The sequence below is a fragment of the Sparus aurata genome, chromosome 13 (assembly GCF_900880675.1).
Source record: "Sparus aurata chromosome 13, fSpaAur1.1, whole genome shotgun sequence".
NCBI classification, from domain to species: Eukaryota; Metazoa; Chordata; class Actinopteri; order Spariformes; family Sparidae; genus Sparus; species Sparus aurata.
Window position 1 is genome coordinate 7,272,526 of NC_044199.1, and position 27,191 is coordinate 7,299,716.

Sequence of the window (27,191 nt, forward strand, 5' to 3'; positions counted from 1 at the left end):
TTATGTATTAAGTAATTGAGAAAGCACGGCTTCAAATAGATGAGTTTATTGCTTTTTAATTTCTTTGGTAGAAAATGTCCTGTGTTTTCCACTTTTTTTAAGTTTGTTTGTTTATGAGCACTTACCATTGAATACAAACCTTTTAATGCCTTGGCAGGTATGCACAGTGTACCATACCAACCAAGAGCTGGGACCGCTTTGCAGTGTTCAGTGCTTGAGTTTCACATTTTATAAACAAACAATAAAAGAATAACTAGACTTAATTAGGATCATCAACTCAAGGCCAACTTTGTTGTACCACTTCCTGTTTTCAAACACATTGCTAGTTATTGGCTGGCTTGCAGCAACTATGGTTAGACCATTTGTTGGTCAAGTGTTGGAGTTTCCCCACTGGCCGTTTTCAGTTTCTGAATGAGTATAGAGTCCTTTGACATTACATTATTAGGACCACACTGACTGTACTCTATTTATCAAACAGCTGGTGTTCATGTAAGCAGTTAATTTGATTGAAGGTTTTAAATTAAAAAAATAACATGCATTTTATAAAATACATTTAACAGGTTACCATGTTTTTTTGGCTTGTTGACGATTACCAAAAAAGAAAAAGACATGTCTAACTTGAGCCCTGTGTCATGTTACATACATGCTGTCAAATGTATACTCTAAACTGCTAAATGTAGCTACCATTAGCTAGGTATCTTAGTTAGCAGTGCAGCTAGCAGTTCAGACTGGGAGCTCGAGCACCAGACGCATCTTGGTGTTTACGTAACTGGCATAGGAGCTTTGAACAGGTATGGAGCTAGTAGGTTAGCATGCTAACTCCAGTAGAATCCCTGCATGGCAATGTGTACATGCTGTGATGACAAAACGGTTGTTTCTTTACATTATGTTGATAAATTAGGTTAATCTTATAATGTTTTCAATTCAACTCTGTACATATTGCACGTTTTAAACAATCGTCAGTTTCAAATACATTTTTAAAAGACAAAATTTCAGTTAAAGAGAACGAGAGTGCATTTAACATGTTTACATTACAATATAAAGTTACACCGTCTGCGGGTTCAGACTGGGTTAATGATTCAAACCAAGAAAAAACCAACCGTATCCCCCGCCACACATTTAAACCAGACCAACTGCTGAACTGTGCTCATGTTGAATCGCTCTTGCCCTGTCTTTCTCTGATCTCACTCATTGACAATTTGTTTTCACCCACAGAGCTGCCTCTGTCGATACCCAATTCTGAACGGCGTAGCTCATGAAAATCCCTCGAGGGCAGCTGTTTTTCTGAGACGGCAGCGCTCCCACATCTGGCGCAAACCATCACACAGCATTCAGAGTCTCTTAGATCATGCAGCTTGCCCTACTGCCCGCTCAGATTCGCTGAGGCTCTCGTGCTGCCTGCGTGGTTACTGAGTGGCAGTCAAACAGTGTGGAAGCCCATCAGCCGCTTTATTAAATTGACATTTACCTTCAAAATGAAAGTGTAGTTCCACGAGCAGGTGTTCATGTAGGCCATTGATGTCCATTGTAGGTTAACATGATACATTTTATTGAATGTTTCAAAATAGATGCTTATTCTAGTTCAAATCATCTTCTTTAACACGTTTCAAGGAATCAAGCGTCAATGGCTGGATTGAAGACACTAATTGGTCTTCTTTCGCGTATGATTGATGTGAAAAGACGTTATTTACGGCCTTTGTTTAAGATGGAATATTCACTGTAGCGGCCAAGCTAAAAGCATTGGCCCTCAAACTGTCTGTAGCAGGTGCGTGAGCTTGACCCCTGGAGGGTGTCGGTGATCAAATCAATTTCGGGATGTCTGGGAGTTCTGAAAACCTGGATTATGCTTAACGAGTTCATGAAACCATTTCATGTCTTTTTTTTTTTTTTTTACATATTAAAACAAGTCCCTGTCTACTTCCGTTGCTTGGGGGACCAAAAAGACACACCACGGGCATGGAGCCAAGTAGATAACGTCTAAATCTTTCACTTTTTGGTGAGCTTATCCTTTAATGCTTTTTGCAGTACACAGTTGTCCAGCAGATGGTGTTGTCTGTGCATATTTCACTGCCCTGTGCCACATGAGTCCTGGTTTTATCCACCCCGTGTTCTCACTGTATGGAATAATCCACATGGTCTCCAATGTGGGCATTTTGACCTGCATTCTTACGTGCGATAGCGATGAGTTTACCCACCTAACTCAAGTTTGAATTCTATTTGGCCTGGATGACGTCTATCCTGTGGCGTGTACGCTGACTGACGCAGCTGACACTCCGGAGAACAGTATCTGGTGGAGGATATCCTAGAGTCGAGCGCATAAGTCAACATTCTAATCAAACGTGCAGAGGCAGTTGTCTCTTTGGATTGCAGCGCGAGGCGTGGCAATGTAACATCCTCCTTCATGTCATATCCATCTGAAGGTATTGACAATCCTAAAGGTCAGTGAGAAGAGACAGGCCGGATGCAGCTCACAAGCAATGTCTGTTTGTTTTTCCTCTTGAGAGTCTAGTGGAGTTCAGCGGCTAAGGCTTCACGCTTGTACAAGATCGAGCCCAATACTTTTTCTCTGGTCCCCCACCACCACCACCACCACCACCACCTCCATGTTTCCTCCACCTTTGTTTTGCAGCTGTATGTATGCAGTAAAAATAGTAAAGGCTAGAAGACTGCCTCGTCCCCTGGCCGCTCTGTAGGGTGGAGAGTTCAGCTGGAGTTCACGGGAGGCCTGCTCTGTCCGACTTCCTGTTTTCATATTAATGTAATGATATCAAACAAGACAATGGGCGTGGATATGTGCTCTAGATTTATGTTGATTTTTCCCAAGGGGCTTTAAAATACATCCAAATGAAGACATTTAAAGCTACTGTGCACTCCTAAAAACAACACCGACTTCTAGACTGCGAGCGTGTATTCGGACATTTGTAATTTAACATGCGAGTAAGAAAAACAAATAACAGAGATTCAAATAATATTATTATTACTGTATGCTGTGGTACCAGCTCCCACTGTCCCGCACCAAAACACCAGTTGGCATTTAATTCGGCTTGAATCACAACAAGGGCCTGCATGGTCAGAAACGTGGCCATGGCTGCTCAAAGCAGGGCCCGTGGAACAAAGTTTGGCCTCTGTGAGGGTTGATTAGGCCCGCCACATGTTTCTAACAAAAATAACAAAAAGAAAAAAACGTTATAATATAAATCAGCGTGTTTAATGTCCAAATTATTATTCTTAATCTTTTCTGATGATCTGAACTTGGTGGGCAGAGTAACACTTTGTGCAGGAAGTCAGTCAATTAAGGTCATTTGGGATCCTAGTAGCATTTTGCATGTAACAATACAATACAATAGGTGTTTCCTTTTGGTGCGTTGTCCACATTTAAGTTTCAGTTTTGGCCCTCCAGGGGAAACGTTTGGGCACCCTTGCTATACAAAAGGGAACTGGGAACCTTGATGCATAATTTCCTACCAAATACATGAAGTGAATGGGTGAGGGTAAGGAAAACGGTCTTACACTCATGACTCGTATAGCTATTTGTAAAAAAGTAGGACTTAAAAATGTAGTTTTAATGTTCACTTTCATCAGGAGGATGATAAAAGAAATGTTCGATTGTGTGATTGTCAACTGCAGTAACTACTATGTGTAGTGACATGACTACAATAATTTCTGGGTTAGAAATTACCCAATAATAACCTGAATTTGCCCTTGGTAAGACTGAATGAGTCAACGGCATGACTGCAGGGGTCTGTGTAATGGCTTCAGGCACGCATTATTGTAGAGTTTTTAACACTTTTTTTATATTTAATTGTTCGCAGGGAAAGCTCATGTAAGATGTTTGCCTTACAGTTATGATAACTTATGAATATATGCTATTTGAAATAAGTTAAAGAAGGATCTGGTAACCATTTGAAGTGATACTCGTATACTTATATAAAACGTTTACATGCTTTCCTGATTGTCACTTCTATGTTTTGTTATTAGTCGTCCCTCAAACCCGCCAGAGCTCTTGTATTTCTCAGCACAGCTAATGTGACGCATAAACCACATTATAAAATTGATAAATTGGTTTTAATATGAAGATTTGATTGTATTTTACGCTAAATCCATCGTGTTATGGCTGTTTCGTGACACTGTGTGAGCTTCGGAACAGACAGTGTACCTTTTAATCAACATGTCGTCACACATTTGCAAAATATGGAAATTCTGCAGCCGCTGCCTCTGAAGGTAAGTCTTCGCTGACTTAGGAGACCTCTGCTGCTCTCTTAAATAATTTGGGAGCTGTGAAACAAGTACTAACACTTTAGGAAACATTTGCCTACATCTATATTTGGCCCTTCGTCTCAATTCTAAGAATAACAGAAGAATGACATCATTTTTAAGAAAACAGAATGTGACTCTCCGCAACTTTATGCACACCGAGGCATCATTTTTTTTGGGCTACTTTAATAGCACACGCTAGTATTAATACACGCACATGAATTATTTGAAGGAAAATGCAAACAACATTTTCCTGTTTTTTCCATTTTAAAGCAGCAGAAGTTAGATGATTAAGAGGCATCTATGAGAAAATATTTAATGATGATTATCTTTCTTATGTTATTTATTTCAGGGTTCCTTTTTACATTTTTTAGAAAAATGACTGGCAGTCAACTGAGTTCTACCTTTCATTGTATTCGTTAATCAACATAATTGAAGTCTATACTAGAACAGATTTAAACGTGCACCCTGAATGTGTCACCTTGAATTACGCAATGACTGGACCTGCATCAAAATCAGTTATTCAGACGGTGTCGTTTCAATCTTGGCTGCAAACTATAGGCTAACGGCTGTGACTCTACAATGATCCCGTCAGGGCTCAACCTTCCCAGAGACCTTAAGGGTTAGCTCCTGGAAATCCTGGCCAGCAAAGACGATGAAGTCTGACTGTCCACAATCTAATTTAATCTGAACACCCCTGAGCGCCACGTTGCATGTGGCGTCTTGGCTGTCCAATAGTAACAACAGTTTAGACGGCTTAAGAGACCGTCAGGCTGGGAAAGGATCACGCTGTCCTCAGCTGAGTGAGTCGTGTCAACAAGCTGTCAAGTGCCTGTGACCGTTTCTCGTGCATCTTTTATTTCACAACATTGGTATTTTTTTTATGAGCTTGCCTGCATGATGCATGTGATTTGTTACTGAACAGAGGTCAGTTGTCCTCAAGTATCAGGAGGGGAAATGAACTGTTGGGAAGCTGCAGCAGAAGGACGGAGGAGGAACACGCGGTGAGACATTGACGTGTTTTTCTATAAGAGATGCCGGAGTCTTTAATGAAATAAATTGCACATGGGATAAGGAGGTCGAGGGGAACGGCAGCATCAGTTGCGCTCACATTACACCTGGCTGTGATCTGTGAACTGAGTGGTTAAATAATCACAAAGATGATCACTTTCTCACTACCAGGGTCCTTATGCTGCAGTTATGCAGTCGATGATGAGCCAGACATATGGAGCCAAAGAGGTTTAAATTAATATTTCCCCTAAATTGCAAGATTTAACTTGCTCGCAGACTTGGCTCTTGTGCTACAGCAATATTATGTTGGCTGAATTAGTTGCCAATATGTTGAACGGCTGGAATAGGACTCATAAACCTCAACCCTGTTGGTGTTTGTACAAATTATACAGTCTTTGTTTGAAGTTAGATAGTAATGCTTTCTAAGAGGTGGGCACATACAACTAATATTTCATTTTTCCTTAAAGCCTTAGCTCCGATCCCACTGTTGCTACTTCAGTAACTTCATTTTGGAGGCAAAGAAGTGTTGAAGTTGGCACTGTGCTCTGCTGGCATGTCACCATCAAGTCTGTGCTGTTAATACAGCAGGACAGAATCTACAAAGTAGCCTTGAGGACCAACAACAACAATTAGTTCATGGTCACGACTGAGACTTGGCTTCGTGTCTGTCTCATTCCATTGTTTGCACAGTTTCGTGTTATTTCAGAGGAATTTATGTCACTGGTTTCGGTTTAGTTTCAACCTCAAACTGGAGGTCGACTTGCGGTGCACCAAAACACCCTAACCGAGGTTTCCAATTCCTTAATTTGGTTTCTCACTCGGATCCCCATACGTTACCGTGCAGGGGCTGCGATTCGGGCCGGTTCACGTCTGGCCGGCAACAGATGCATCGCAATTTCTCCCGCGATCAGAGTCTGAGAGGAGACAAGATAGACAGATGGAGAGGAGGAACACGGGGCTCTATGAGAAGTGACTCACGTCCCATTGTATAATCAGGGTATATTAAAGGAAGGAACATCACACCCTCATTGCAGCAGTGAGCCATGTGTACTGTTGCTTCATGGTTGTGGAAACCTGCACACCCCTCCCACCTCCACACTTAATAACATGCACCGTCCTGATATGACGGTGCGTATCTGTGAAGGCATGGCACTGAAGTTGCGGCAACTTCCATCGCTGTCAAGATTTGTAACATTTCTTCATTTTTGGCTGCATGCTTTTGTTTTTAGTCTGGGAATAAGACCGAGTGGGAGGAATTAAGTGATCAGTTTTAATTTGACCACCTCATTTGTAGTAACTCTTTGAGCTTTTGGAGGAGTGTGGTTGTATGCACCAAACAACAAAATAAAACGTGTACTATTAAAAGCCCAGGAGCTCTTTAGGTGCTGCACCCTTTCAAACATCACATCATTGTGGAAAGTGCACAGTCCGCATTTGAATGCAGACCATGTACACTCAACTACATGCAAGTGGAATGTCAACTATGTGGACTTGGACTGGTGGGATGGGAAGGGAAGAGAAGGGGGCTGTGCTCTGATCACAGATTGTACCTATGATAAAATACATAAAGGACCCCGTCCTACTGCTAAAAATCTCTATAGTCGTCCTGTCCGCCTTATGGTGCATCTCTTTTGCTCAACACCGAGTATGTACTGACAGTGCATGGAGCTGCAAGCGAGGTGAAAGGTGGTGATTATTCTTGGGGCCCAAAGCTGCTCTCACATTGCCAGCCCTGCCTCTCCACACGACCGTGCTATTGTTGCTGTACCAGTGTAGGAGAGAGACAGAGGAGTGTTCTGGATCCCAGAATTCCTCACAGCACCCTGTTGTTGCAGAGCCTATCATATTACTTCATAGCACCATTGTTTATCAGCAGACATGTTCTACTTGTTACATCAATAAAAGCACAGGTGAAACTAGTAAGTTAATTATGACTATTCCACTTAAAGGTACAGCTCATCCCCAAATCAAAAACATATATTTTGACCTCTTATCTGTTTTGGGTTTTGGAGATATCACCTGTTCCAATGTCTGCCTTTTGTCGAATATAACGGACCTAGATGGCATTTGGCATGTGGTGCTTATAGTGACCAAAAAAAACAAAACAATGTCCCTTTACAGAAATCATGATCTGGTGCTCAAAATAATCCGCAAAACTTTTTTTGTCAGCGGTAACATGCAGGGACTATTTTCTGTCAAACAAACTACACCCACCAACTATATCACTGTATGGAAGGAGGCATGGAGTTTGTGCTCCTGACAACATTAACGACATCCTTATAGGCTGAGCTGTCACATTAGCTAGTTAGCTCAGTGGGCTAGCCTCTACCATAAGTAGTTGCATGCTCCCTTCCATGCGGCGATATAGTTCGTTGAGTAAGTAGGTCATGATTTCTATAAAGAGCACTTAGAGCAACACAAACCATAAACCATAAACCATAAAGTTCCATTATATTCGGGAGAACGCAAACTTGTCTCAGCAACTCGCGCCAAATCGATCTAGATGGATAAATAGCATAAGAGACAAATAAATAGGAATCCAAAATATTTTGGATTTTGGGGTGAACTGCCCCTTTAAGCATCCCAGCAAGCCACACCAGTGCAGCATGTACAATAGGCCTTTTTCAAAGCACAAATTCTGACCTGTCAGGAAAAGCACAGGTGTTACCGATGACATTAACAAGGGCTCCATTCTTTTTCAAGTGTCCCAGGAGGCCATGATGGTTTGACAGTGAGCCAGCATAAAACAGAGTGCAGCAGGAATTAGTCCTACAACCCCGAAATAATTTAGCATATTTTTTGCTCTTCTGATTCCCCTCGTCTCAAAGTCAGTGGGTTTTTTGAATGTGTAAGATACCTGAGATAAGATCTGTGGTTAACACAGGATTTAGGTGGATTTTCATGTTTTAACGACATTAAACACATAATTAAATACCCCACTTCTGAATGTTAAAGCGTTCATGTCTTTAAAAAGGAGGTTTCTAACAACTGGCTAAATATTACGGACATTCCACGTCATTCCACTGAACACGGAAAATCATCTCCAATTGAAAATGTGGTCTGCTTTTTGCCGAGGGTCGAGGCTATCTTCCTGATTAGCCGAAAAAACCTTGAAACTTAAGCAGCGAAATGGAATTAATCCATATTATTTACCCGTGCTATTAAGGCCCTTCAATTTAATTCAGCAGTTATAGAGTGGTGTAGCCATGACGTGTTTTTGTAGGCTAACCCGAAAGCTAGCATGTTAAAAAGCATATGGGATTGTTGGATTGGCTCTTTGAATATCGATAAAAAGCTGTGCGGCAAAGACAAGTTCATGATACTTACACATTTTGTTCAGCAAGATATCTAAATATCACAACCACTAAGCTCCTCAGTACACATTAACTATACACATTTTTCTGTAAATTGATAAATCTACAAGTTTTAAAGTTGTAAAGTCGCCCTGTGAAGACTGACTAGTGAGTAGATGAGTCTCCTTGTTTGGTGTGATGCCTTTTAACGTCCCTGAAGACTTGTAATCTCATTAAGCCACTTGTTAGCCAACTGTAGTTTTTTTTAAGACACCACAGCAGTTTATAATTCAAATGTGGGACATTTAATTATGTTTTTTTTATGTCGTAGAATAAATAAATGTAACTTAGGCCTGTGGTAACTGACAGGTCTTATTTCAGGCTTTTAACCGACAACAAAATTCAAATGCTAACTGCTAAATGCTAACTGATTTCAAGGTTTCAGACACCAGCAGAGGCAGCTAAATGGAATGCAGACATATTTTTTAGCTGTAATATATCAATATTAAAATGCTGTTATATAACCTTTCAATTTAATTCAGCCGCTGTCTTGTTTTAGCAAACTTCCTGTCCCTGGTGCAGTTAGCAGTCCCCTCTGTCCCTTTTCATTTTAATAATATTTCAATTTTGCTTTTCCTGTAATTAATGTTTAAACCTCACTGAAGAAGTTATCAAATCACCATCGTCAAATGCTAAATGCTGATTGATTTCAGCGGAAGCAGTGAAATTCAATTCAGTCATATTATTTCGCACTTGTGCCTTCCTGTTTTAGCATGTTAATATTAACATGGCACTATATCAAGGCCCTTAAATTTAAATTAACCGTTATATAGCTCCATCATTGTTTAAGCTAACTTCCTGTCCCCGATGCAGTTAGCAGTCCCCTCACTCCCCTTATTATTTAAATAATATTTAAAATGTGCTTTTCCTCTTATTAATGTTTTAGCCTCGCTTGAAGACGTTATTAAATCACCTTCGTTATGAGTCAACTGTCCCATTTCTTCAGCTGTGTGTGTGTATATGAGACAGTGGGGGGAGGTTGACGGGATGTCGCGGTGAGCAGTGCAACCCGTGTGACTTCATTTCCCACACTGCACCGCGCCCCATGATGTTCCCAACAGCTGACAGACGGTGAAAGCCTCTGCCAGAGCTGTCGGTGGAAGAGAGTAGCCTCTCGTCGGTGGTAGCATACACGGACCGAAAAAAACACAAGTCGCGGCATTAGCTTGGACTTCGGACCCGCTTCGACAACCCCGAGGTTCGTCGTCGAGCGCTTTCTTTTGTTTAGATAATTGAAAAAGGAAAACAAAGCAGAAGAAGGAAAAGAAAAGAACAAACTGCTTTTCGCATCCTGACTCTTCCAGATTGGGAGCTGTAGGGGGGACAATCCGCTGTCAGCTAACTTCCCCCACGATAAGGTCGCCACCGGACTGCTGCATATGTTGTATTCGAGCTTAACAGTTTGACTCCAGCCACCTTCCAGCCGTGCCCGATGCTGAGGAATGGATAGTGTGTCTGCTAAAGGTGGGAAGATGGTCGAGAGTGATGAGCAGCCGAAGAGGGATAGTAGCGGCGGCGGCGGCGGTGGTGGTGGTGGTGGCGCAGCGATGGCCGCACTACATCAATGCGAACTCATCCAGAATATGATTGAAATCTCCATCTCCAGCTTACAGGGGCTACGGACCAAATGCGCCGCGTCCAACGACCTCACACAGCAAGAAATACGCACTTTGGAGGTAAAGGAGCATTTCCCCCCCCCGTGTGTGTGTGTGTGTGTGTGTGTGCGTGTGTGTCTGTGTGTGTGTGTGAACCGCAAAGCAGTGTAGTCAAATTGCGGAGTCATGAAGCCCCAACGCGATGTCCGCCTCACACACACACACACACGAACATAGATATATTTATATAGGCTGAATACTGGCTGCAAGCGAGGCGCCCTTATCCCTGTAAGTGTCAGTGAGCTGTGGGCACATTTTGTCGCTGCTGGGTCGATGCATGGAGAGGTGTGTGTGTATGTGTTTGTGTGTGTGTGTGTGTGCATGGACTCAGGAAATGATATGCAAGTGTTTTGAGCTCTCTTTGTCTATTCAAATATACATCCCCCTTAAATTGAGATGTATCAGTGGTGTGACCTCTTTTCTCTTTTGGTGGAAATTATTTGTGAGGACCCCCCCCCCCCCCCCTCCCTTTTGGATAGTTGCTGTGCAGCTGAATTCAAGCCTGGCCTAATGGCACACATTCAATAATCTAGATGCTGCTGCTATTAGCTATTTATGTCCTCCCCCCCTCCTCCACCTCCTCCTCCTCCTCCCTTGTTCTGTTCCCTGCACAGGATTTTCGTGTGTGTGCGCGCACCGTGAACGAAATGTACGACGTGTACCATGTGTGTTTGTCCGCCTCCCCCAGCCGTGCAGGGGGGGAGAGAGAAGAGATAGAGAGAGAGGTCGCTGCTTTTTTTTTTTTTCCTTTCCTGCATCTGGATGCAGATTCGGTTCAGTCCATGTTGGGATGACTTGACATTGCTTTTTTTTTTTTTTTTTTTTTGCGCAAGAGCCACACGGCTGTTTGTAGGCCCTCAGCATGCCCCTACTATAGTATGGCAGTCATGCCTGGTAGCATGCAGGCATCAGCGAGAGGGTGCACTTGGTATTTTCACCCCTGCATATCACGCAAAATGACGCTCTGATGGAATTCAGATGCAGGTTTTTGAAAATCCACGTAGAGCTGCAGCGATTAACCGATTTAGTTGTCGATTAATGGCCTAAAATTTGGATAACTGATTGAGATCCTCTATGACAGTAAGCTGGATACCTTTGGGTTGTGGGCAATGCATGACGTTTGAGCTCAGTGTCCCTTTCAACCATTTGTGACCGATCGACCGACTAATCAACAAAGACTAACGAAATCATAGCCGCCATCGTTCCCGTGTCGCGTTGACGTAAGGGTCACTTCTTCTTTTTTTTCTCTCTCTCTTTCTTTCTCAGGCCTGCATGTTTCCACCCATGGGATGTTTACAGTCACGTAATGTTTTTGTAATAATCTCAGCTGCAACATGACTGAAGGGATCATGTCACGGAAAGTCCGGCATCATGTTGTTAGTAACAATGCCACGAGCCGACAGCAGGCTGAAAGGGGGGGGGGGGGGGGGATGGGAAGAAGGGGGTCGGACGGTGGGGAGGCTGAGACGTTGAGTTAAACGGTAGAACAGCACATGGGTGGCAATACAAGAAAAGCTGTCGAACGTATCGTTTGTATGGGCACCAGACATGCCGACACTTCGGGGGATGTGATAGATGGTGACTGGGTTTTCTGGCTCATGCTTTATTTAAACTTTATACCTTGGATAAAAGGAATAGTCCACCCCTGATTGGCTTGAGGCTATCAATTATCCATGTCTTGTTTTATTTCTGTATAACTGAACACCCCACGAACAATCGTGCCGCTGCCCCTATAAACCAATGTTCCAGAAAGCTCAGCGCATTCGGTTTCAGCCACGCGGAGACGCAACGTAAGCCTGGACTGGGCTATTTTGTTTACTGACCTTCAAACTGGTCAAGAATCATGGCTCTTGAAGAGAGTAGCCCTTTTATAAAGCAAGTCGCATTGTATGCGTAATCTTGTTCCTGTCAGACGGTTTTGCATCAGCCAGTGACTCCTTCTCAAAAAGACGCGTTTGTGTTTGTGATGTCTGCAGGACAAAAAAAAAAAAAAGAGCTAAATGTTAGAACAAAGCAGAGTTGACAAAGCAGTCCTTTGTCTAGCTGCAGCTTTTTATCCATTTTCATGATATTAATGTCTGCAAAATAATTTGGTAGCTCAGCTGGCTGGCAGGCATCAAGTGCAAGTTGGCAAGCTACTGTGTGGGAACACATTTTCACAGGCTCAAGCGAAGAAGCCCAGTATTAAATGAAAAAATTCAAAGTATTAACTGGAAATGGAAACCAGACCCCAGCAGTTTGCATGTTTGGAGTCGTCCCCCTTTTTATTCCTCCCGATGCTTTCCTGCAATGAGTGTGAATTAACCTGCTGTACGTTGCATGCTTCCTCGCACGGACTTCCAAGTTACGGGTTAAAACGTTAGTCTGGATGCAGGTTCACGGCCTGTTCCCTGCTCCACACGCTGCTTCAACCCCTTCTTCATCCGCTGTCATGCGTGCCTCCTCGCTGCGCGGAACAGGACGTGATCTGGCAGAGTACTTCCTGAGGTGCGCTTGTCTCATAGGTGCATTTTTGGACGGCATTGTTCGACACGACAATGGGGCAGGCCGCGCCGGTTTCATGTGTTTCTTGAAGGCTGTTAAAACTGTTCCGAGGTCTCTTTCCTGTGGTCGGGGGCCGTTTTTAGGGGGGAATCTCTGAAAGTCAGAAGTGCAAATAGTGGGTCCGGTTTCCCTCGAGTTGGCTTTGCTGGTTTGTGGTTTGGGGAGGGTTCAGTATCAGTTCAGGATCAGAACAACTAGGAGGCTGCGCTGGACACAGGTACAGTTGGTATTCTCGTGTTTTGACAGCACAGCTAAACGGTCTCAGTGGTACATTTATTTACGTTTTCTTTCTCTGTTTTCTGGTCAGTGGCGAGTTCGGAGTGCAGCTTACTCAACCTAGCTTTGGTTGAAGATAACGTGTGACTAAAACATCCTGATCAACACATGAGCGGCGATGTCTGAGCTCACAACTCAAGACGAAACTCCTAGGAACTTCCCTTGAACTGATTATTCGCTGCTGGTCTCATAATGCATCAGCAGAATTGTCGTACGTGTCCAGATCGCTTGTCTGTTTTAGCTATGTGTGCGTGATACAGTCGGCTTGAATTCCCTTTGACCTCCAACATGTTTTACTCTGAAATGAACTCTTACTTACTGTTTTACTGTCATCTGATTCTTGCCTGTTTTATTCTTCCTGTTGAGATTCTTTGAAACCACGTTCCTGTCACTCGAACGAGGGTACAAGTCACAGCTATTTAAAAAAGGCAATCGCATGTTAAGAAAACCAATGGAGGAGACGGTCGTGAAAACGACGGGTTGATGTGTTTTAACTTCTAAGTTTAAAGGAGCAACACGTAAAAGAACTGGCTGCCTGTCAAGTTCATACTTAAAACAAACAGTGAGCAGAGTAACCCCCAACTGATGCTAACCCTTAGCTCGTCAGCTAGCAGGTTATGTACATACTGCCCCTTTAAGTTGCGCCGTTAACGTCGTTACATAAACTGTCAGATGACACATGTTCTTTTAAAATATGACATTTTGAAATGTTTTGCAAACGCTGTTCTGTAACTGCCCTTGACCTTTTGAGCATCCTGCGAGAGGAGGCACGGGAAAAAAATGATTTGGGTTGAAGATCGGCAACACGTCATCCAAATACAGAACGTTCAGAACGTTCATTGTCGTTTCGAGGAAGCCTGGCCTGGGTGTCTTGCGACACAGTCTTTCAAGTGGGGCTCGCATGGCATGTCTTGATCAGCAGTCTTACTTCCTATGTCTTTTACTGGCACGCCGTTTTGAAACCGTCTTGCCATAAGTGTGCACTTTCACTTCTTGCTTTAGCCCTCATTGAGATTTCCCTTGCCACATGCCGCGAAACCGCTTCATGTCAGCAGATTGTGGAAGCTAGTAACAGTTTGATTCGGCGGGCTCACAAGACGTCCCGAAAAAGCCCATCCCTGTTGGGTCTGAACCGTGACCTCTTTAATGTCAGAGTTGTGAAAACTCCCACTTTTGTCATGCAGGTGACCGCCACCCTGTAGCGGAGGTAGCCGGACACGATGGACGTCATTTCAGCCGCTCTTGATTCATCGGATGAGTCCGAGCGAACCGTGTGAGGGTCGGAGTAGTTGTCGCACTCGTGGTGCAAGCGGGTATCGCTCCCGTATTGCGCTGGAGTGCCATCGAGAGGGGCTTGAACTCGGTTTATACTCTCGTTGAGAGAGCTTTATTATTCCACTTGAACTGTGTGTGTGTGTGTGTGTGTGTGTGTGTGTGTGTTTTTTTGCCTTGCCAGTGAGAGGATAATGATACTGGCCTCTCAAATGGAGTGCTAACTGGTACTTCACTTTTCACATGTTAATCCCACTCAGCCTGGTCTCTGCCTCTCACGCTGTCTCCGTGTTACTTTTACTGTAGCTCTGTACGTAGCCCTGACTTTGGCTTTATCATGTCCTCCCTTGTGTTCCCCCAGTTAGCACCTTGTTTCTTTTAAACCCGGGGTCCAAATCCGTCTAGACAGCTAGAAACATGAGCTCATAACACCCTATCAACAGTAGACCTGAAGTGATTTTACTTATGTGCTGCGTTTTTAAACGGCCTTGATATTCGTGCATCGGCGTAAATCCTTACATAAAAAAAGCGGTTTCTGTTTTAATCACTTGCCCTCGGTAACGATCAGCAAACAGCAGAGCGTCACTCTGTTTTGTCTCCTCATGGTGTTGGAGAGAGTTTTTGCTGTGCGCTCGTGGTGCGAGCTGTTGTGGCTGCATCTATATTTAGACATCTTTCTTCCTACGCATTTTCAGGGTTGGTTGTTAAATAAGAAAATCAAATGACGCGCAAAGAGCCTGTGCGAGAGGGGAGAGCGGGGAGGAAAGGGGAGGGGAGAATCAAAGCCAATCCGCTGGGCCGCTTCTTGTGACATGACAACCGCTGCGTGTCTGTGTCTGTGTGTGTGTGTGTGAGTGTGTGTGTGTGTGTGTGTGTGTCTCTCTGTCGGAGGCCGAGGAGAAAGACAATGGAGAATGTTGCTCACATGAGAGAGTAAAGGAAACACAACTCTAGTGAGTGTAGCAATGCCGACCCACTCTTCGTTTCCTTTTTTTTTTTTCTTTTTTTTTTTCCCTCCTCCAGTGCGAGCGGTGCAGTCAATAAGAATGGACGGCGCGATGTGGGACTCGGGATGAACAGTGTAGGCAGGCCTCCATCTATTCTTAAACTGACTCAGGATGAGTTGCATTACATCCTGTAATTTTGAGGTCTCCCGTGCCTCTTTTGCGGGAAAGGGGGCATTTGCTCATCCCAGCTTCAAATTATAAGTACGTTAGCATGGCGCGCCCGCTTTGTAAATGGTTAAAATTGCCACCGTGTTGTGCTGCTACTGACGACTGTTTTCGTCACAGCGATTAATTGATCTGTATAATGTCAAACAATTGCTGACCCAGACTTGCCAGAGCCCGAAGTGACGTCGAAGTCGCTTCTAAACACAAACACTCCATCCATGCATCCAAAAAGTGTTTCCTTGCGATCGAACACGTTTTATTGGTCACACCAGTGCGCCTGTTATTCAGTAGATCAGATTAAACACTAACTGGGTTTGTGGGCCGTTGCCTTCCAACAAGTGTACTCCTGTTTCCAATCATTTACATAATTTGCTAAGATATCCAATCAAAATGGATTGTTAGGTGCACCTAAGTGAAAAAATGAGGTGCACCAGAGTAAGAGTTTTGTCTGGAGCCCTGTTCTGTCATAAATGACAAAGAGAAGCATCAAATTGCTAATTTTAAGAAGCTGAAATCAGCAGATGATCTTTTTAAATCGACTAATCAATTAATTGACTAATCGTTGCAGCCTCAATCACGATTCCGATAGAGATGGATGCAGCGATTCTTCTCACTTCGAATGTTGCTACCACCGGATTCAGACTGAGCGTGAATTTTCCGTGGCGATAAGAACGTAATCCACATTAACTGCATTCTGTGTTTTACATTTCACGCAGCCTCCCAGCTCTTCTGGAATATTGGTTGTACTGTATATCAGCACTTAGAGTTGGCCGATTTATCGATTAGCTGTCAACTATTGAATTAATTACCAGCTATTCATCAGTTTTCACAAAACGTGCCTGATGTCCCATGTCGTCTACTGTAGCGTTACAAATTGTGTGTGCTGGTGTACGTTTGAGACGCTTAAAATGGCCCTACGGACCGCATGTCCGTCTGTCACAGATACGTCACAGTGTAAGCCTAAACTAGGCCAAGGTTCTGTCTGTGTGTATGCGTGCAGGTTGTAGGCCGGGACATACACTATCCTCGCGCAGCCCTTGCCGCGGAGAGTCGGAGGCCACTTTATCACCCCCTCCTCCCTCCCAGCCCAGTTGAGGGGTCAACTTGCACTGGTGGTAACAACAGTGATGGAGGAGGGGCAGCAGGCCATTGTCTGCGACTGTCAACCATGTACGTTCATCCTACCGCAAAAAAAAAGTGACCTGGCCTCTGCATAACTAGATCTGCCTGGCTCCATTGTGTTTTTGTCTGTTGGCGTTATCATCATTTTTTTTTTTTTTTTTTGCGCGCTGATAAAAAATGTGCGTCAGCCACGAAACAACAGCGTACTCTCTACAGCTTCCGTGCCTGATCCTGTATGAAACGTGTCCTTGAAAGCGATATTAAAATTAGCCCTCATATTTGCATTATCTTCAAGCTCCAGTGCTGCTGTTGCTACTGTCACATTTCATTCGGACGGTGACACTGACTGGAGCTGCCACATGTAAAGACAGAGGAGACTACAGGCTACGACCAAAGAATAACTAAAGCACCCCCCGCTCTCCTCGTCCCCCCTCACAGTGACGATATTGTGCGCAGATCTGAGATCTTCTAGGTTTTTTTTTTTGGTTTTTTTTTTTTTGTTCTGAGGCACTTTTTTAGTCTGAGAGAAAACAAACTGACCTTCCAGTGCAAATATCATTTTCTGGGATAGAGCGTTGCTGCTCAGTTCTCAAGATAGGCCAGTGCTATCCTTGGCAGGTGCGCCAAAGTTGCCGTGTCAGCAGGAGCCTTGAGAAAACAATTGGAGCGGTGGGATCTGCTCCCCAAGTCTGCTGTGTCAGGCAGGTCGCTCGCTGCTGGGACTCCTCTCCCCTCCCCGGCGGCCGACGCGCTGGCTGTCACTCATCTCCTCGCAGCATTAGGCCGTTGCCATGGTGTTGTTTAGCTCTGCTGACAGGTGGGCTCTGACGCCATCCCCTTCCCCCTCCCCCTCCCCCCCCCTCCTCCTCCTCCTCCTCCTCCCACCTCCAGGCCACACGTCAAACGCTGCTTTTCTCCACTCTGCACCAAAAACAATATGCAACGGGTGCCTGTCATCTTCTGGTTTGTTGATGTGCCCGACTGTGCTACCCACCACGAACAACACACATTACTGATATCGGTGAGGGATTTGGGGACTTGTGTAATCCTATCCGCCTTATTTACCCAGGATGATAATAGGCGTATTGAACGCTCCGAGTGTGACTCGAGATCAAAGTGCCGCTCGTGTTTTGTAGGCCACGACACTTTTGCCGTCCAGCGGAGACCCGCAGTGACATTTATGCGTCGAGATGCATTGTGTCTGAGCCCCGTGTTTCACATGTATGGGGAAAATCCCACTGAAATGTTGCTGACGACTCAGAAGAGGGGTTGCTAGGTAACCTGACGTCACAGCACTGCACTGGTGTATAGGGAGGTAGAGCAGGAGGCTAGCTCATTAACCACAGCGAGTAAAGGCCTCTCTCGCTGCTGGCCGTGCTAGTCCGGAGCTGCGGAAACGCTGGATTCACACACACGACGAGAGCACGGTGAATAATAATAATCTGCGTGTTGAGCCAAGCTGCCCGTCTCTGTCTCATCCACCCACAGAAGGAAGCTGCTCTTAACTGGCTGGGCTCTAAGGTCAAATGCTCAAAGGAGCTTCATTTTAGACACCATTTTGAAGGGGCACTCCAGCGATTTATTGTTTCACTGGAGATTCGGAAAAGAAAGATTGTGAAAAGAGCAACAGAAAAGACATCCTCGCTGCTGCTCCCTAATATGGACTGAGCTTAATTAAAAAAAAAAAACACTGGATCCTACGTTACCCATAATGCAGCTCAAAAGTGTCTGTAATTACACTCTACCTGCCTCAGCATATCATACATGATTGCGCACAGTTTGTTAGGCAGACTCTTTGTTAAAGGTGCGATACGTAAATATAGGCCACCTGTCGACACTGTTACTTCTTCACATAAGTTTGATTTTTTTTTTAACTAAGATTCTTACAGAGTTCACCTTTTTAAGTTATCTACAGGATGTGAAGAAATAGCAGTGTTGACTTCACGGTGTCTGTGCATTATTTTGAAGAGATGATTTCTCGAGCTAGCATGCTAACTAGCTAACCTCGGCCCGTACCCGCTCCAGAGCTCCCGATCTAGACCCCGATCTTCTCTGGTGCTCCAAGCAGCAATTGCAAGCGATTACTCTGCTGAAATGCTGCTCCCTTTTTGGTTTGAGTTTAAATTCTTACATATTATTATTTTTTTTACTTTGGAGTGTTCTTTTCAAGGCCACACACGACATTGTGGACCAGTTGGTACTGTAGTACTGATCATGACGAGCAAACGGAGCTTAATGTGTAGAAACGATTGAGTGCCTCTTTATTTCTTAATGCTGATTTGTAAAATATGTTGTAAGCGTCGACATTTAAGTCCTGAAAGTTTGCAGTTAGCACACACGGGGTTGTTATTGGCATTATATTTTCCTTTGGACCCGTCAGATCTTGCTTGTGAGTTTTTAAAAAAAAAGCCACCTTTTTATTAGTTTGCATTCAATAATGCATGCTGTATTATTATTATCTGTATTATTATTTCATAATGCTCTCAGTGCAGCTGATAATTGACGAGTAAAAAGCTGCAGTCGGAGTCGACACGGAGAGCGTTTACCTCCATTCCATCCTCTCTCATCTCTCTAGCCCACAGTGGAGGTGCTTTTGTTGGCTGCCACGAAGCAGCCTTTTTACATCCCAAGGCCACACTTTTTCTGAGAGCAGCGAGCGCGGCTGTGTGAGTTTTTTCCTGTCTGTTCGGCGAGTGAATGTGTCAGGGAGAGAGCGTTGAATGAGCAGAGAAAGACACCCGCTGCCTTCATTGTTGCTCAGGCACTCGAGAGGTGTGCGACGGGGTCGAGAGCCGGCTGGTGTCACGCGGCTCATCTGAAGGCGCGGCCTGCTGTAATGGACTCTTACAGATAGTCGGCGAGATAAGGCGACACACTATACGGCCGCGCCGGGCTGCACAGCGCGGGCCGCTGCAAACCAATACCGCGGTGTTCATTGTAATACTTACTCACAGGACCACTGCACTTGACATCGGCTTGGAAAAAGTGGGATAAAGTCTCCCGGCCTTTATTTGTCGTTGATTATTTGAGTGTCCCGCGATCGTCACAGGTCCAGCTGAGGGGTTTGGGACGTTCTTGTCATGTTAACTGATGCTCCCCCACGTTATGAGACACTGCAGCAAAGGTCCTCACCAGGGCTTTGGTCATTAATATGCTGATCAGCAGATGCAAGCGTGGAAGAGGAAGACAAGAGGGGGGTGTTGCTGTGTAAGCAACTGGTTACCACCTTGGGGGTCCTAAACCCCATTAGGGGCCTCCAAAGCTTCAAGGAGGGAACAACACAGTTTCATACTGTTTGACTTTGTTTATATGTGGCGGACCCTGCCACCTTTTCTAGCGACAAACAGTGTTCTTGGGGCCTTATTTCCTCTTGAGAACTGCTCTCTTATTCAGTAATGGAAATTAATAGATATTTCTGAGTTTGTGTTATTACTTCATTAAAATTGTAAATATTACAAATTCTGACTTTAAATTTCCTCTCCAAAAAGTACACGCTGCTCTTAAGATACAAAAAAATCTCACAGGATAATGGCACAGTGAAGACCTGAAACACAAGCTACATTCACAGAGCCTTCACTCTCGGCTAAACGGCCTCGTCCTGCATGAGAGCGCACAGCTCTAACAGGCTGAGCTAATAGATTAATGACACTGAACACTAAATTTGTCAAAAACGAAATAAAAACATACAACAGGGAACTTTCATCCAGTTATGAAAGGGTCTCGATTCAATAGTGATGCATCCACATGACGTACACGAGCAAATCGGGGGAGAGGTTTGGTTATTTCTGTACGACAAATTACAGTAATTCGCAATGCCTGTGATGTGGTTGGAATTCCAACTTATCTGGTCTGGAAAAGCCATAAAATTAAAACCTTTTTTTCATGGTGGAGAGGATGAACTGAGGAGTCTCGCAGCCAGAGGAGAGAAGCCGCTCTGTAGTCTGGTGGCACTAAAAGAAAGTTTACTTTGTCCAACCTTCGTCATCTTTTTGTCTCCAGTGGCCGCCAGCGTCAACAAACAATTAAGGTTCCCTGGTAGTAGCTTTAAGTATGCGTGATTTTTAAAAATGGAAAAAAGAGAGATAAATGTGTAGATGTTTTTGTAAGAAAAAACTCATCTGTGATGCGATCTTTCCAGGAAACTATTCATCCAATAATTTTTCACAATAAATGACTGCAGTTTTTAAATCGGCTCACGCTGGAATCATGTCAGATATGTATCGCCGCAAAGGGTTCAGGTCTTTACCATGTCTTCCAGGAGCTGGTGATGAGGGACAGAACACTACAGTAGCTTTGTAATTAACTGGGAAATTGACCGGTCATGTGGCACTTTCTTCCGTCATTAAGTCACTAAGTCGCTTCCTTGTTCCAAGCGCACTAGTGTTGCTGTGCCAGCACCGCAGACGCTCTCACTCATTAGATGACCGGCTCGTTGTTCCCCTGTATGATGATAGCTGTTTATATCTAATTAACCGTCTTGTGCACTGGGGGCATTGGGGAAATTGGGTTAAACAAACACTGGAATCGTCACTGCAGGTACAGCTCCGAGCTCGGAGTGGAAAGAACGGTGCGAGTGTGCAGCACTTAATGCATCAGGTTAACCTTTTATTGTATTGATGGAAAACATATGGCGGCGTGTGGCCGGCTGAGGTGATGAATGTGCACACTCTGCCCTCTCTGAGGTCACTTTTGTGGAAGCGGCCAGTAGCAACTGTTGCAGCAGCAGAGATTGAGTTATTGTGTGTGTGTGGTATTGCAAGAACAATAAAACGCGCACGCTGCCGACACACAGAGGTGTGACAGATATCCTCCTCAGTGGAAGGCCTGCTCCTTTAGCTGTTAGCTCCTAGCACCCTGTGAGTCTCTCCTCTATAACTGCCCCTCCCATCTGTGTTGTGTTCTCTATTGCTCCCTGCAGGTGAAGCTGATGAAATACATCTGTAAACAGCTGCAGTGCAAGCAGAAAGTGCCAGAGACGGAGAGGCCCGAGGCCCTGGACAGCTACCCACACTTACGAGACTGGCTACGCACCATCAACCTGCGACCGGAGCTCATCGAGGTAGGGTCATTTCTCTTCCTCCCCCCCCCCCCCCCCCCTCCGTCACTCTGGCCTGGGTAACTGTGTGTGTCACGTTTTATGTGGGTTCAGTTTGTGTACACTCACATGTGCATGTGGAATACTTGACCCACTGACCATCGCAGTGTCTCTGGAGTGGGCAACAATTCTGGACCCGAACCTGATTTAATTTTTCTCTAGACAAACTCCTCGTGGTCGCCTCAAAGTCTAGTACGCAACCCGCTGCCATTTATATTGTCGTGCGACGTTGGCGAGACTGGAAAGTGAGTGTTGTACAACTGTGTGAGGAATTTGTTACATCAGACCGTTCAGCAATAGTTTGTATCTTACAGCAAGTTGGATGATTTCATTGATCCGGAATCTTTATCAGAGAAAAAATATGTAACAACGCCAACTGAATACAAAGGAAAGAAAAGAAAACCCCCCAAAAAATCAACAGAGAAAAATTGGTAAATAGAATTCAAATCTAAAAGATTTAGAATATAAATAAACAGGGTGTATTTATACAGTCTCTATAAGTCATAAACCCCCGACTTTGCCGCAGCAAGCAGATCAATGTGCATCTTTCTCACTGTGTATTTTGTTAAAATCGAAACATGTATTTGATAACTATTCCATGTGTTGTCGTCAGGACACGTTAGCTCAGACGGGTGACTCGTCTAGACGGCCTTTATTCATGTTCAACAGTGCGTCAGTCCAGACTTGAATATGTGGAGCACTACTGTCCAATTTTTGACAACAATTCTACTTGTTCTCACAGTTTGCACGACCAACTTAGTCATTCTATCCACATTACTGATGATTGTTTATCAAAAAGGTAATTGTGTTGATATTAAAGTACCAGTTGGCTTCCCTGAAATATTGTTGCGACGTCGATACTGAGGTTGTAACATCCCCAAGCTGATGGAAAGTCAGGTGAAGTTTCGCATTCCACGAAACATTTCTGGAGCTTCACAGCAAAGCAGCATTGATGCCTTCTCCTAAGCAACTGAATTAGTTTAGACTGTAAAATAAAAAAAAAACAACTGAAAGAAAAAGCATAAAATGGCTCCAAACATCTTGTCTTCAGAAAACCTGATTTCCCAGACTGATTTGATAGATGTCATATACGCTGATATCTAAAGCTGATATCTTCACTGCAGCTGCTCGGCTAAAAGCGTTAGCACACATTGGAACGAACTGTATGACTCCATCTATTGTACTGTTTAGCTTACCAGCTGTAACTCTGGATCTTAAAGTCCTCTAGTCATAATATAGCACAACATGAATGCTTCTGAATAAAGCCTGACTGATACTGATATCATATCTAGCAACATCGCACTTAACGATGTTTGGCAACTTCACACCAGCTCTCAACCACCGGATGCTCACACACACCTGACAAAAATGAATCAGACAGTTTCGTGCAGCCGTCATCCAACCGCGTGTTTTTGTTTTTGTCATCTTTTGGCGTCATTTCCTCGCATCCGTCTGGCTCCGCTTCCTGCGCTGATGTCCCTCTCGACTACTGTATGTTTTCCTTCTGTCCTTGTTTGGTGGCCTAACCGCGATCTGCTTATTTTTACGCGTTTCTGCACTTGTTATTCTTTAATATGTCTCTACTTTGTGCGCAATCTGTGTTTTCGTTTTCACCGCCTCGTTCCGGATCAGATTATTTGTCTTGTGTTTTATCGCTTACTCATATCGGTTTACTTTGCAATTTGAAAACCTCAACGCTTTCCCGTCAAAGAATTCAGCCAAGTGCTGGATTAAAAAAAAAAAAAAAAAGGTTTCTGTACTTGTAGACCAACTGGGATTTCCCAAAACACGTAAACCCGTCATAGCACGATGATGACCCATTTAGATTAAACATCATCAGATTGTTATTTCTACAGTGCATCCCCCTCACTCTATAGCGTGAGAGGATGGATTATGTAACGAGTGGTCCAAAAACATTACAACGATCGTATGCAGCTTTTTTTTTTTTTTTTTTTTCCAACCTGGAAACCAACCTCTCTGTTCCTGTGCTGCAACTGACAGAGAGCTGTTGCATAATGTTACACAAGCGTGTGGCTGCCATGATGGCGAGCCTCCTAAATGGTAATCTGTGCCTTTCTGTCAGCTAATTAATCTCGTCTCTGGCTCAACTAAGTAGCCTGGTCATGATTAAAGGGACAGCTCAACCCCCAAAATCAAAAATGTAAATTTTTCCTTTTGATCGTTTGTTTTGGTGCGAGTTGCCTTATTTTGGACATGTCTGCCTTCTGCCTTGTGAGTGTCCACCTTCCCTTAAATATAAAAAAGTTGGCACTAAAAGAGGCGAAAATGTCGTTTGAAAAACTCGACATCGATCGTCTCATTTTAGAAATGATGCCCTGATTACTCAAGATAATTTGCACACCTTATTGTGAGCTCTCTCTGTGTCACCGCGCGGAAGGAGGCATGCATCTACTCATGGAGCAGAGGTTAGCTAACGCGAGGACGCCGCCATCGGTGTGTACACCCCCGTAGATGTCACGACCACGAGCCCTCCCAAGTCCATGAGTACTTGCACGCTTTCTTCTGCCCATTGATACGGGCAGGAAATAGTCCCTACGTGAAATTGCTCGCAATTGAGCGCTAGAAGGAGAGATTCCAAAACTCTCCTTTTCCAAAAATCTTGTTGGATTAATAGTACAACAGGTAAGAGGGAAAATATGTATTTGTGATGTTTATGTGAAATGTCACTTTAACACCTGGCTCACCACAAGATAAAAGGTTGCCAAAGAATCTCGAGCCAGGCCCAAAGCGAGACAAAAAAACGTCTATGTCTAACTACAGCATGCACACGTGAGTTATTGTATTTTATTTATATTCTATTCTCATGCCAACCAGCGCAGGGCCCCATATTTAGGCTACTAAAAAAAAAAAACCCACTTGACTTAATCTGTAGAATCAACAATAATGTGACGTTAATTGCTTTGCCAGGCCACTCAGCAAGTCTGACCAATAACACCGTGTCAAGGAGGCCCGCAGCGCAGCAATCACGTATGCAAGCTATGCTGTTCACGGTGCTAAAATTGTAATGTTATTATGAAGCGAGTAGGTGGTAGGGGAGCGGAGGGCCCACAGCCACTTTGGAATATCACATCACTCACCCTCGCCTGTGTGTTGGTGTGTCTGTCTCTGTGTGTGTGTGTGTGTGTGTGTGTGTGTGTGCGCTCGCTTCCTTTTTGCTTACAGTGTACACACGAGTGTGGGAGGCTGCCCTAGTTTTCTGATCAGTGTTTGCCCTCTCAGAGCACAAGGGTTTAACCTGACTGATAAGCGATTGCGTACTTCCCATGTCCAAAAAACATCCTAAACTCACTGGACTGTCTCCCATTTCCTCCTGCGGCCCGCGTGTTTGTGCCGCCTGTCGCTTCGCCCGCCGTCTCACTAACAGAACATTCGCATGGACGGTGAATGCGTCAGGGCCTGTAGGTCTGTATCCACGTAGCTGCAGTTTTTTTTTAAACCCTGGTTGTCAGCCACTCTTCTAACAGAGAAAAGTCTGCACACGTGTGGGACTATAGCCAGCTTCGGAATCATTTCTTACATGTGCGAGAGCGTGTTGCGAGTAAATTAAATGTTTTTTTTTTTTTGTATTCATCACGTCCTTTGCAATGTGTTTATCACGCATATTTATATCTGTGAAGACAAAAATCCAACGCATCAGTCTGCACTTCATGTTACACTTTAGATTTAAGTTCACATTACGGCTTTGGCATGCTGGCATATTATGTCATGATCAAAATCTGCCACTTACAAACAGTGTTGGGCAAGTTCCTTTCAAAATGCAATGTATTACATATCACCAGTTGCCTTCATTTGAAAGTAATTTGTTACGTTACGATATCACTGTCTGCGTAGATATAGTATAGAAGGTTAGCATGCTGCATTGATTAGGGGTGTGCCAAAATATCGATACTACGATATATCGCGATATTTCGTCTTGAAGTACGTTATCGATACACTGGTGCCAAATATCGATATTTAAAAATGTAAAAAAAAAATATATATATATATAATAATTTTTTTTGGCCAACCACCCCTCTTCGGAGGACAGCTTTATCTTTATTCAAACATAGGTATACAACCAAATAAAATCAAAAAAATGGTTTAAGTAGCTCTGAAACCCACAAATATAGATCTAATATAGATACTGATTATTGCAGAATCGATGTATCGTGATATTATCGTTATCGTGGGCAAAATATCGTGATAATCGTATCGCGAGGTACCTGGTGATACCCAGCCCTAGCATTGATAATTGCAGATTCACTGTTTTTATGCATTTTCAGCTTTTTAGTTTATATAAAAGTTTACTTTAAGAAGAAGTTGTCAGCTACAAGTAGTTGGATGCCACTTGTCACATAATGTAGGCCTTTTGATTTTGGGGGAAAATGTTTTTAATTCTCTTTTTCTGAATATGCATATATTTTCACACACGCACACACACACACACACACACACACACACGCACACGCACGTTCAATATATTTGTCCCTGGCAGTAGTGTATCTGTGCCTTCTCCAAATTGTAGCCGTCCAGCTCTAGCCAGTCTGCCTCCCACTCTGATAGTGCTCGACTGAGGAATGTGTCTCCACTACTACGCGTATTACATGTCTGTCTCCTTCCTCCAACTCATAGATGCGTTGGTTTGGAAACCCTTAGTGAATTTTAATGAACCATAACTAACTCTCAAGCGGTGGAGTATGAATACATTGAATGGGAACTGATAAAACCGCAGTTAAAGCTTGAATCGGACTCGGCCCTCACTCGCCTCGTACCCGGTGGCCTTGACCACCTCGGATTTCGTATTTTGCTCCCATCCACTGATATAGGCATAAAAGTCATGTCTGCCGTGCTGTATAATCTGCTCTTATCTCCCAGATAAGTGGAAGAACTGGTATGTGAAATGCCCCAAACAAACAGGATTACACTGTTTTCCAGGAAAGGCGCAAGTCAGAGGTTGCGTGACCCATTTAGTGGGCGACCACGCTGCCCTTTTAATGCTGCAGCGCCCGCCTTCTACGTCACTTTAGCCACGATGTTAAGACCACTGCGGTGTCAGAGAGAAGTTTTTTTTTTGTTTGTTTATGGATGTTACGATAAACCTTCCCTTTGCTTTCACCTGAGCCTCTCTCACTGATTTTCTCATTCGTGTACCGTTATTGAGTTTCCCCCACTCTCTCTCTTTTTTCCTGGTAATGCTCCTCTGCAGGGAGTTGAAGCCAAGTTGTCCCTGGATGCCTTGCTGCAGATGACAGGTACTCAGGTGAGGGATACTATGCGAAGACTGGGCTCCAGCTCAGAAGAATGTGCCAGGCTCAGTGCTGCCCTCTCCTGTCTGAAGAGTGCAACTGAATCGGGTATGTTTTTCCTCCACGAGCAAAATGCATCACGTTGTGTTCTCTCTTTTAGTTTTTGTAACCAGATGTTTTTTTTTTATTCT

At 44.0% G+C, this 27,191-nt stretch overlaps 1 protein-coding gene across 4 annotated transcripts in view; it reads left to right on the forward strand.

Moving 5' to 3' along the window:
- The first annotated feature begins 9,659 nt into the window (after positions 1-9,659).
- ksr1a (kinase suppressor of ras 1a) overlaps positions 9,660-27,191 on the forward strand; it is a 31,864-nt gene continuing 14,332 nt past the window's right edge. For 3 of the 4 annotated variants that reach the window (XM_030438289.1, XM_030438291.1, XM_030438290.1), the window contains exons 1-3: positions 9,661-10,294; positions 21,578-21,718; positions 26,961-27,108. In XM_030438289.1, coding sequence (XP_030294149.1) covers positions 10,061-10,294; positions 21,578-21,718; positions 26,961-27,108 — 523 coding nt within the window. In that variant the 5' untranslated portion in view covers positions 9,661-10,060. Of the gene's footprint in view, positions 10,295-21,577; positions 21,719-26,960; positions 27,109-27,191 lie in introns of all 4 variants that reach the window. The other variant, XM_030438288.1, reaches the window with a different exon arrangement.